General features: G+C 43.8%; 1 protein-coding gene across 1 annotated transcript in view; it reads right to left on the bottom strand.

The window, feature by feature from the left end:
- Positions 1-12,459, bottom strand: part of FAM89A (family with sequence similarity 89, member A) — a gene marked incomplete at its 5' end in the record, with an annotated part of 22,279 nt that extends 9,820 nt beyond the window's left edge. The window contains one exon of the mRNA XM_004691080.2: positions 12,286-12,459. Within this exon, the coding sequence (XP_004691137.1) occupies positions 12,286-12,459 (174 nt within the window). The remainder of the gene's footprint in view (positions 1-12,285) is intronic.

Genomic DNA, 12,459 nt, shown 5'->3' with positions numbered 1-12,459 from the left:
AAAAAAAAAAAAACTTGGTTTAGAAAATGGCATAGCCAGTTGATAACTAGGCAGTCTTTTGAAAGAATGAGTATTTCTCTATGTACTAGAGTGGAACAGTAACCAAGTTTAACGTGCAAAACCTTGTTTATCACACTTTGCTTCATTGTGTTTTGCAGGTAAAATATTTTTTACAATGTGAAGGTCCCCAGAAGCCCTGCATCCAGCAAATCTGGCGTGGGTATTCCTGTAACAAGTGCTCACTCTGGGTCTCAGTGTCAGTTTTGGCAATTCTCACAATATTTCCAATGTGTTCAGCACCATTATTGAATCTGTTATGATAATCTGTGATCAGTGATCTTTGATGTCACTTTGTCATTATTTTGCTCCATAAACTGCATCCAAATGGGATGGCCAACTTATTAAGTGACTGTGTCTTGAGTGCCCCACCAACCAGCCACTAACCCATCTCTCCCTCTCCAGGGCCTCCTTATTCCCAGGGCACAACAAAAGTGCAATCAGAACAAGGAAGAACCTTGCAGTGGCCTTGAAGCATTTGAGTGAAGGGAAGAGGCAGCTGCATGCCTCTCACCTTCAAAGGAAAGCAGTGATTAGGCTAGATGAGGAAGTCACGCTGAGAGCCAAGATAGGATGAAAATGAGGACTCTTGAACCAGGTTGTCAAAGTTGGAAATGCAAAAGAAAAGTTCCTGAAGGAAATTAAAAGTGCTGCTCCAGTGAACACACAAGTGATAAAAAAGCAAAACAACCTGTTGTTGGTAGGGAGAAAGTCTCAGTGGTCTGGACTGAAGGTCACACAGAACACAGCATTAAGTGAAGACCTAATCCAGGGCAAGATCTTAACTCTCTACAAATTCTAAGAAGGACAAGAGAAATGAGGGCTCTGCAGAGGTTGGTTCATGAGGTTTAATATAAAAAATACAAGGTGAAGCAGCACGAGCCCATGTCACCCCAAGATCTCCAAGGTCACTGGTGCAGGTGGCTGAACTCAGCACCGATTTTCAATGCAGACAAAACAGTCTCAAATTGGAAGAAGATGCCACCATGGACTTCCACAGCTGGAGATCAATGTCTGGCTTCAAAGGATAGGACGGTCATCTTGGTAGGGGCTAACACAGTTGATGATGTTAAAAGCCCACGCTCATTCTGAAAGTCCTAGGGCCCTGAAGAATTTGCCAAATCTACTCAGTGTTTGCTCTATAAGTAGAATAACAAAGCCTGGATGACAGCACATGTATACTGAAGAGTTTAAGCCCACTGTTGAGACCTACTGCTCAGAACAAAGATTCCTTTTAAAAGATTGCTGCTTATTGACAATGCACCTTAACACCCCAGGGCTCTGATGGAGATGGAGATTAAAGGTGTTTTCATGTCTGCTAAAACAACATCCTTTTTGCAGCTCATAGGTCAAGGAGTAATTTCAATAGATATTATTTCAGAAATACATTTGTAAGGCTACAGCTGCCATAAATAGCGATTCTTCTGATGGATCAGAGCAGACAATAGAAAACTGGGAAAGGATTCACCATTCCAGATGTGTAACTGACAGGAGGTCAAAACATTAACATTAACAGGGGTTTGAAAGAAGCTGATTTTGACTCTCATGGATGACTGTGAGGGGAGCAGTTTAAGACTCTAGTGAGGAAGTAACAGCAGATGTGGAAAAAGCAGAAAACTAGAATCAGAAGCGGAACCTGAATATATGGTTGACTAATTCCAATCTCATGTTAAAACATGAATGCATAAAGAGTTACTTCTGAATGAGCAAAGAAAGTTATTTCCTGAGATGGAATCGACTCCTAGTGAAAATGCAGTGAACATCACTAAAATGGAAATAGAAAGTTTAGAATATTATATGTATTGTTGATAAAACAGTGGCAGAGTTTAAGAGGATAGACTCCAATTTTGAAAGAAGTTCTGCTGTGAGAAAATGCTGTTAAATAGCATCATATGCTATAGAGAAAATTTCACAAAGAGTAACTCAATCTGCAAACTTCATTGTTGCCTGATATTAATCTTTACCATCTCTTCAGCAACCTCCACCCTGATCAGCCAGTAGCCATCAACACAAGACCCCCCTCAGTAAAAGACCTACGTCACCTACGGAAGGCTCTGATGATGGCTCATAACGTTTAGCGACAGAGTTCTTAAACTAAGGTCTGTATTTTTAAAGACATAATGCCATTGCACACTTAACAGACAACAGTATAATATAAACGTAATTTTTATGTGTATCAGGAAACCAAGAATAGGCATGACTAGCTTTATAGCAATTTTCATTTTATTGTGGGTCTCGAGCCGAGCCTGCAGTACGTCCATGGTGTGTTGTTAAGCACAAAAGCTGACGTCACAGAGTAGTACGTGTAGCAGGATTTCACTCTATACACAGATGCAAGCTTATGACTAGAAGAGAAAGTATTTGTCAGCAGAACTCTTGGAAACTCTTAGAAAGTGGGATTGGATATTTACAGCCTTAATATTCTCTCCTTAACAATCATGTTACTCATAATTTGAAAAACTAGTAATAATAAAATTATAAAACAGATGCATGCGGTATGCCTGTAAAACCTCTCTAAGACAAAATGGCAATAGATCAAAAATCTTTATAGCATAATTTTACTAGCTGACTAGTTCATTTTTAGGAGCTGCAAAAAAACATCTCTGCTGCATACAACTGAATACTCCTCATCATTGTGTTCTGTGAGGTAGGTGGTAAGTCTATGAATACAGGGAAACTGCAGCACTAAGTAGAGTCAGCGGTACAGCCAGAGCTGACAAGTCCCTGAGACTCCAACAGAGGGATCGAGGGCTCTGACACTGACCTGCACTGTCTGCCCAGACAACAGGCACTGTGGGTATAGCAGGCTGCGAAAATCTTGCTTGATCTTTATTTTTGGCTTTTCTGAATTTTCTAGCGTTAATATTACTTTAAAAGAACTTTCAAAGGCTTGTAAAGTCTTCCTTTTTAAATGGAATGAATGAATAAGCACAGACAGAAAGTTTTATTTTAGACACATCCGTAAATATCTCAAATCTAATCAAGGTGTCTAGTATGTATCCGCAGGACTGGAATGTAATAAAGAAAGCAGTGACCTAATGGATCGTAACCTGATTTCTGAATAAAGGATGTGTTGACAGAAGAAGGCTGAATGACCTGCATACTGTTTAGAAAAGGAAACCTAAAGAGAAGACTTCACCAGTGCTGATCACCTACCCAAGCTCGACAGAAATGCTCCTGAAAGAACTTCAAGCTCCCCTGTTGGGGCTAACTCTATGTTCATGGAGAAAGCTTCTGCTCCATGATATCATCTTCTATGCAACATTCTCTCCTGGGTGGAGATGCATGTATGCTGCTTGGTCAGTTTCATCTCCTGTGATCACTTGAAACCCACTCAGCTGAGGACTGACTGCTCACGAACCATGGTGATTCAGACACAGAAAACAGACCAGGCTTCATAACCACACCCCCAGATTAAGCCTAGTGCCAAAGCTTCTCCTATCTCTATACTGTCCCATAAATTCTTCTCTACTAAGTAAAGCAGTTAGATTTGGATTTTCTGATTAAAATTAAGGCATCCATGCTGATAGAAATCCATTGTGAAACCCCACAATTCTCATGAAGACATTCTTGTTTACCTCTAATGATATTAGTACAGCTAAGCCCATTTCCTCTTCTGTTCTAGGCATTAAAAAAAAAAAAAAAGCAAAATGAGCTCTTCCTGCCTGCTTGTGCCTATGCAAATGTCTTTTCCTCTCCTGTCTCTTTCTAATAAAATTACTCTTTAAATAAAAAAAAAAAAAAGCAATGACCACTGTCTTTAAGAAATGGCTTTATAGCCTCTTATTTCGTAATTAAGAAAACATTCCAAATGTATTAAAAGCCAGTGGTTCCTAATCACACAAACCGGTGGGTCCAAATTCCATGTTCTAAAGCAGCAATCTTCAAATGATTTTGGGATCCTTTCATATTCTTTAATATCACTGAGATTGAATTATTGCTTATGTGGGTTGTACTTATCAAAATTTACCTAATTGGAAATTAAGATGGATACAATTTTAATATTGATCCATTTTAAAATGACATTTTTATGAATAATAATATTTTGTAAATCTTGCTAATGGCTTCAATGAATTCCTATAAAGGAGGCTCAAGGTTTTCCTGTGTCCAAAATTCCTGGGGTGAGGGGGAAATGAACGTAGTTACTGGGGAAACAAGTTGCCTATTTATCACCTGGAAACATCTGGAGCATGTGGGCTAAGAATGAGGTGAATAAGAGGTTGGGACTCTGGGGAATGATGTTGGGCAAGATGGGGTAAATATCTTGCCCAGCCAGTCTCAGGGAGGGTTTCCTGTTTCTGGCGTCTGTGGTCTCACAGTAGGGTCTTGTGAAATTTCTGTAAATTTTTTCAGACACAAAAAAAATTCACACAAGATTGTGGAAAACTTAGCTCTTCAAACGGGTCTGAAGACTCCATGGAATTTAGGCTGGCATTCAAAGAAAAAAAGCCACCAGCCTTCCCAAGGGCTGCTTGGTAGAAATGAATGGTGGTAGGTCCTGGTCCGCTCTCAACATCCTTGCCCACTTGACCTCAGATCTATAGCAGGGACTCAAGAGGGGTGGGAGGTAGCAGGTGGGACAGTGTTCAAGTCACTTTCTCATTTGAGGTCCTCTGTTAATGAAGAGGTGACTAAGTGCCACCAACTGGGGCAGTTTTGACATTTAATAGAAGAATGCCTTTAGCCAAAGAGTGCAGGGTTGGGCGGCAGGGGTGAACAGAAAACTTGGGTTACTTTTTTAAATATTTTTTTATTTATACATAAAGAACTGCGGTACCCACCAGAGGGGCAGGGGCGGTGAGAGGATTCACCAGAGACAGAGTGGGGAGCAGAACAGGCAGATGTATGAAGTACACTGCTGAGGGGAGCAGCAGGCAGGTCTGGAGAGGTCTGCCATGCCACGTGGGTCACCTACAGGGCTAGGGATCAAACTCCCACTGAAGCTGCTGTGGCCAGGGAAGGCCCATCTTGGGTTATTTTTAAGAAATACATGGGTTAGGGAAAATATCACAGAAGTCAGTAGAGAAACAGATAAAAGTTCAAAGTTGCATGGAGAAATATCTTCAGTCGCTTACATCTTCACATCTTAGGAACCTACGTATAACTCACTTAAACATAAGCTCAAATGTGAGCAAAAGGAGAGCAGTGACCCAGACTGGCCCGAGTGCCCCCAGCCCAGCCCAGAGACACACATGTTCTTTCACAGGTACAAACTTCAAACTTTTAATTTCGGCATTCACTGAGTAGAAACATGACGAGGGCAGGTGTAGACAATCACCATAGCCTCAAGACTTTGCGAACTATTACATAAGATGAACCGAGTCCAGGCATAGAAAATTTGATCCATTCTTCCTTTTCTATTTCCAATCTTTGCATCAAATGGATTTACAAGCAGGAGCAGCTGTGCAAGTGTCCTGGGGGAGCAGCAGCATACTGTACTAGGGATGCATCCACCCCCACATGTTCTTATGACAGAGTAATCTTCTTGCCTAGGCATTAGAAAGACCCAAAAAGACACAAGGGGAAAAGAATCATGCTGCTGCTATAACCAAAGGTTCTTTTGTAATATTTAATTCTCCTTCTCCCAGTAAGAGATCTATGGCCTAAAATATCAGTGTGACTTTTCTAAATTGTATTATACAGTTTAGTAACAAAATTTCAGTTTCTGATGCCTGGCTCTAGAGCTTTCCAGCTCTTGAAGAACCTGTTAGAAGTGCAGATTCTGGTTCTATGGGTATAGGAAAGAGCCTAGAAATCTTCCTCTTAGCAAGTCACCTACGGGCTTCTGGAACTGGGCAGAGGTTTGGGGGAGAAGGGGTCACCTCTGGAGGAACAGCATGATAAACCATTCTGGTAGGAAGACAGGTGAAAACAAAGTATACTTAAGGCCATGGTACATTCCCAGCCCTCTGATTAATCATGACCACAACATTGTGGGCTAAAGCTCTTATTCCAGATGGCATTTCAAAGGCCTGATTCCCAGATTGGACCTTTATCATAAGCCTTTTTAAAAGCTACTCTTTGGGCCCTCCCTGGTGGCACAGTGGGTTAAAGCACTAAGAAGCTAAAGCCACCTCAGCATGAGCTCCATCCCCCCCAACCCCCCCCAGGTGACCCACATAGTGTGGCAGACCTCTCATGACCACCTGCTGCTCCCCTAAGCAGTATACTTTGTCGAACTGCCTGTTCTGCTCCCCACTCTGTCTCTGAGGAATACTCTAACTGCCCCCTACTCTCGAAGACCCTGTAGTTACGCATAATAAGAACTCTGCTGGGATATGGACTCCAGCTAATGGCTGTCTCCTGGGATACAGCTTCCTGGACATTCTCATAGGCACAGTTGTCCCAACTCAGATGCGGGAAAGTATCACTGGTCTCACAAATCAAACTTCTTCCTCAGATTACATTCTTCACTCAAATCACTGCAGTTCAGGATTTCAAAAGTTCTGTGTGGATGATTTCTCATGCACAAGTGGGTAACCAAAATAACTTTGACAGTGTGAAGAAAAAAGGGAAAAAAAGAAGGCACATAAGTTCTGAATCAGAGCTACTAGAACTTGCTACATGGATTTTAGAAGTAGAATGCAGTCCCCCCCAGGAATGCTGCCCTTCAAATGTCCCCTGCCCCCACTCCTGAGGCTGGCTGTATCTGCACACTGATGTGACTTTGGTATCTACACTTGATGCACTCATTCCAGAGCCACTGGGCAGGACAGGTGGTCTGTGCAAAGAAAGGAGTATGCCAAGGTCCCTCTGACACTGGGCATCAGGCCATGGGTAGCCATTAAGTGACATGCGGGATTTGAAATAACAATAGATCTAGAATAGCAAGGCTAGCCTGTCAACTTAGCAACTGGGCAAAACATTCTTCATCTGGGTCACTACTGGGTGGCCCAGGTTACTCTAGTTACCCAAGCTGGTATCACTGGCACCCTGTCACTGTGTTTGGAAACAAGCTAAGTGGCATAGGTGAAACTGAGCATAGCAGCCTTGACTCAAAATGTAGGGGGAAATAAACTGATGGGGGAGGTCGAAAGAGCGCCCTAGACCTCCTGGGTTCTCCATCAGTCCTGGTTCTAGTCTGTCTCTTTATATATCCAACCCTTCAATAAGAGTCTCCTTTTGCAAGAGCAAATTCAATTAACTTGCTATTACTAAAAAAGCATCTTTGAGCATGAAAAATGTTAAGTGGCTTAAACTACAGCAACCATGTTATAAGCTCCTTAATATCTAGTTCTCATTCACCCTGTATCTGCCACATCACTTTATATAGCTAACACAGTTCTCCCATGAATGTGCTCCAAAAATAGTGTCTAATATTTAATTAAAACAGAAAACAAATGCAACTCCTTGTCCAAAAGGGCTTTTTCCGGTCTCTAACTAATCTACATGAGCAATCACCATCCATAGGGCCCTTCCAGCTTGCCAAGTGGGCCTTTTGGGGAGGAGATGGGGAGCAGAACAGGACAGAATTTCATGGAGCAGTTACTAGAACATGATTCACAGAGCTGTGTCAACCATCCTGGGGACTCTACCCACATAAGCTTTCCTGCCCTCACACTTCCCCCAGGTTCCACTCACACCTACCTTTAAGAGGTTATGTCCAGATCAAAATCTCTCTTCCTGTCTCCAGCTCTACATTCTGACATTACTACACCCTTCCCCTGATGTAATGGCAACCCACCACCTCCCCTGAAGCAGCCACTTCTCCTGACTCCCCTGTTACTGCAATGGAGCACACTTCCAATGATGGATTGATTACCATGGTTGAAAAGTTCACTAATGCTGTCATGCAATGCCACACTGTGTAGTTATTGAAGACACTATAATACACAGTTGACCCTTGAACTGTATACTGAACAATGCAGGGGTGAGAGGTGCTGACCTCCCAGATGAAAATCACATGGCTCTGATTTCCCCCCAAATTTAACTACTAAATAGTCTGCTGTGTACTGGAAGCTTTACTGATAACATGAAGTCAGTGAACTCTTATTTTATACATTATTTACATCACACATGTGTTCTTACAAAAATATAAGGTAGAGAAAAGAACACGTTAAGAAATTCACCAGGGTCCTCCCTGGTGGTGCAAGGGGTTAAAGCATAGCACTATGAAGCAATTTGCAACCTCTTCAGCAGTTTGATTCCCGGCCTGGAAGGTGACCCACATGGTACAGCAGACCACCTGTCTAACCCGCTGCTCAGCAGTATATTTCAGTCCATCTGCCTGTTCTGCTCCTCATTCTGTCTCTGGTGAATCCTCTTACCTCCCGTACCTCTGGCCTGTACCACAGTTCTTGTATGCATAAATAAATAAATCTTAAAAAAAAAGAAATTCATAAGGAAAAGAATGTATTCATTGTACTATACTTTATTTATCAATACCATAAGTCTGTATTGACTGCTTACAAGAAAATTGATATGTAAGTGAACCCAAGAAGTTCAAGCCCATGTTACTGAAGGGTCAACTATAGATTGACCCAGAAAACATTTGCAGTATATATGGTACCCAGAATGCATGCTGTGATCCATGTACACATATGAACACATACACAAGCAGTGGTTAAAAAGGGCATCACAGGCCCTCCCTGGTGGCGCAGCGGGTTAAAGAACAGCACAAAGAAGCTTAAGCTACTTCTGCATGAGTTCGATCTCCGCCTGCCCTGGAGGAGATCCACACGGCTAGGCAGACCTCTCCTGACCCACCCGCTGCTCCCCTCAGCAGTGTACTTCGTTGATCTGCCTGTTCTGCTCCCCACTCTGTCTCTGGTGAATTCTCTCGCCCTCCGCATCTCTGGCCTGTACCCCACTTCTGTATGAATAAATAAATCTTTGAAAAAAAAAAGGGGGGCATCACAGTGGGACACACCTGGTAGAGTTTGTGACCTCAGGAGAGTTACTGACATTGGTAATGATTTTTAAAAAATACATGAAATAGATTTTGAGTATCAATTTCATAAAGATATAAATTAAATTAAAATAATGCATGGAAAGCATTCAAACTGTGTCTACTGAGAAGATACACCAAAATATTAACACTGATTACCTCTAGGTTTTGGGACTGTAATTTTTCATTGTTTTGCTTTGCTGCATTTTCCATGAGAAAAACTTAAGTCATCTCTGACCCTATTCGTTACCCCGACATGGATATTTAATCAGCAATTTCTGCAGGTTCTGCTTCAGCAATGTGTCTCCCATTTGACTTTTCACATTCACTGCCCCCCTCTTTTATATATATATATAATAGTTATTTTTACATCATTTTGTACATTTTTTTTCATCTCAATTGTAATCCCCGTGTCACCAAGTCACACCCATGTGCCTTCACCATAGTCCCATGCACCCCCCCACCCCCATTTTTGTTCTCATTCTCCACTCCACTCCCACAAAATGTATATGGCTGTTCATTATTCTTATTATTTTCTCGCCTGGTCCACCAAGTTGCTGCAAAAGACATGTTTCTTTTTTTTTTTTTTTGGTTGCTGAGTAATATTCCATTGTGTATCTGTACCACATCTTCTTAATCCAGTCATCTGCTTTTGGGCATTTGGGTTGTTTCCATGTTTTTCCAATTATAAATAAAGCAGCAATAAACATGGGGGTTCACTGCCCCCCTCTTTGCTAGAGATTCCCCCAGTGTTCACCTCTAGCATTTCCCTGCTATCCTATTAATCCCTCAAAGTCCAACTCTGTGCCACAGGTGTGGTACACTCTGCTACAAAAGGCATTTGGCAACCTCTGGGGGCGCCTTCCCAGCACCCTCCCTCTCTGCTTAAAGTGTTCTTCCCCAGCTGATCCACCTACCACACTCAGTTCACTCAGCTGCTGTTTTCTTAGTGCCTTTTTCCCCTCATTGCCCTTTCCCTCATTATTTTATAAGCCTTCCTTGCCATCCACACCACCACTGCTGGAAGAGGGTCCTCCCTCAGGGTTCACACAGCACTGTTTTCAGAAAGAGATTAACCACCTTCTGCCAACATCTAGTTAAGTGCCTTGACACAGATTTCACCTCCATAATCTCAATTAAATAGGTGGACACAGACTATTTTGCAGATAATTCAGAAACTCTAGTTCTTATCTTGCAAGATGGCCCCAGTGGGAGCTTCAGCTGGATGTGACCATTCCAACCCCATTGTCCTGGCTACTAATTCTCTTAAAAAGCTGTAAGACCAAGCCCGCCCAGCTGGGTAAAGCATAGCACTAAGAAGCTAAAGCCACTTCCACATGAGTTCGATCCCCACCTGTCCCGGAGGTGACCACCTGGCGGAGGTGACCACATGGCAGAGGTGACCACATGTCACAGCAGACCTCTCCTGACCCACCCGCTGCTCCCTCAGCAGTGTACTTTGTCAATCGGCCTATTCTGCCCCCCACTCTGTCTCTGGTGAAGCCCCTCACCACCCCTGCATTTATTTGTGCAGTTCTGTATGCACAAATAAATAAATCTTAAAAAAAAAAAGTTGTAAAACCAGTACACCATTTTTTTAAAGACCAGAACACCCTCACAGAGCTGGTGACATTTCTTGAAAGGGACTTGTCAAGGCCTGTATCTTATCTTTATCTCAGTTAAATATCAGCAAGACCAAAGATGGCTGTTTATTTTCCTTGTGCTTCAAATAGTTAGGCTTAGTGACAACTCTGGTCCAAGGCATAATTATAAGGTTGTGAATGCACTTTAGTCACACCAGGAGGGACCTGGAAAAATACTTTCCGGAATGGCACTGACTCCAGGCCACCACAGCCTGACTCCCTATTATGTTTAGAAACCAGAGCTCCACAACAGGAGCAGCCTGAGGTTTTCCTGTCTCCTGTTCAAGTATGGGAATTAATCCGGCACAATTCTTACTAGTTCACCTCGATATTTATACTTTTGTCCATTTCAGACTGTAAACACACTAGGTATAGATTTATTGAATTAAAATGCAGCTTACAGGCTGTGCAATGCTGGTGGCAGTTTATCAACAAAAACAACTGGCTTGGAATTTAATCAGTTTTATAAGAAATTTGGAAAATATATTCAGAGAGAAATGGAAATCACAATATCTAATCCTGTAACAGAATGCGGCACAATATCTAATTGGTTAAGTGTTAAGACAGATTTTTCCAAATTTAATTCAGTCTAAGTTTTCACAAGAGATACACTGACACTGCTGAGAAAAAATGAATGCATTAAGTTGACATTTCCTAAACAATATCTTTATGCACTAGATGCATATTTAAAGGATTTGGATGGTAAGTTTGGGCAAATTTATCCTACGGGGAAAAGTTGCTTCCGTTTATTAGATTTCCTTAATCAAGCATTCTGTACCACAGAAAAACCCTGCAGGAGATGAAAAGAAAGGCCAGATTATAAAGAGGGTGGCCAGGGGGGTGGAGATGCGGCAAGCACGAGGGGTCAGAAATAGTAAGCTTTTCTGTTCTTTTCCCGCTCAGCCTAAGTCTGGAAACGCCACTCCAGTTCCTTCCCTAATCCTACTTCTGGGGTCACCCTAACTCCTGTGTCCGGTTCACAAACACCTATATACATCCCGAGAACTCGGGGAATCGACGCCCCATTGTTTAGAGCCCAGACAACACACACCGGCTTCACCCGAATGGGGAGGTCACCACCTCCCCCTTCTTTCCCAGCCAGTTTGGGTAATCAGCTTTACATACAGCTCTGGGAGGGCTGAGGCGTTCGCCTGCACAGCCATCTGTGGGCTCCGGCCATCGGTTGTAATCGGATTCTGCACTCGCCGCCTAGGGCGCGGGGGAGGGGGACGAAGGTTGTTCCAATCTGCCGCCTGTGCTGGCGGGGACGAAATGCCGTCCTCTTGGGGCAGGGAAACAATCGCACACAGCTTCTCACCCGTTGGGCTCGGAGATAGCCTTTCCCTGACTGGGAGGTCTGTTTCACGCTGGAGATGTGTGACAAAGCCGCCCCCTCCCCGAGATCAAGCGCAAACACCGCGGCGCACCTCCAGCCGCCAGCTGGGGCTGAACTGGGGCGCTGGGTCTCCCAAAGCTGCCTTTGGAGAGCGGGGACCACTCCCTGGGTGGGAGTCCAATCGTGGACACAAAGAGGACAAGTGAAATGGGGGAAGAGCCGCCCTTCCCGCGCCGCGAAAAAGTCAGAAAGGGGCGGGTAGGCGCGGAGACTTCCGGAGCAGAACGCGGGTTCCAGCGAACTTTCCCGACCCGGAACGCGGACGGGAAGAACCCCCGCCCCCAGCCGCAGAATCCCCTTACCATCTCTTTGCGGAGTAGGGCCAGCGCAGCGTCCAGGTTGGGAGGCTTGGGGGGCAGTGCCGCGCCCCGGGCCCCGCCGCCGCTCGCACCCCCACGGCTCAACTCGTCCTGGATGCGCGACTTCTGCGCGTACAGCCGCTCCAGGTGCCGCCAACCCCCAGACGCACCGCCGCC

This window comes from Condylura cristata, unplaced genomic scaffold, assembly GCF_000260355.1.
Source record: "Condylura cristata isolate star-nosed mole 26May11 unplaced genomic scaffold, ConCri1.0 scaffold00030, whole genome shotgun sequence".
In the NCBI taxonomy this organism is placed as follows: Eukaryota; Metazoa; Chordata; class Mammalia; order Eulipotyphla; family Talpidae; genus Condylura; species Condylura cristata.
Note: the sequence above shows the minus strand (reverse complement) of the source record. Positions and strands in the feature narration are given on the sequence as shown.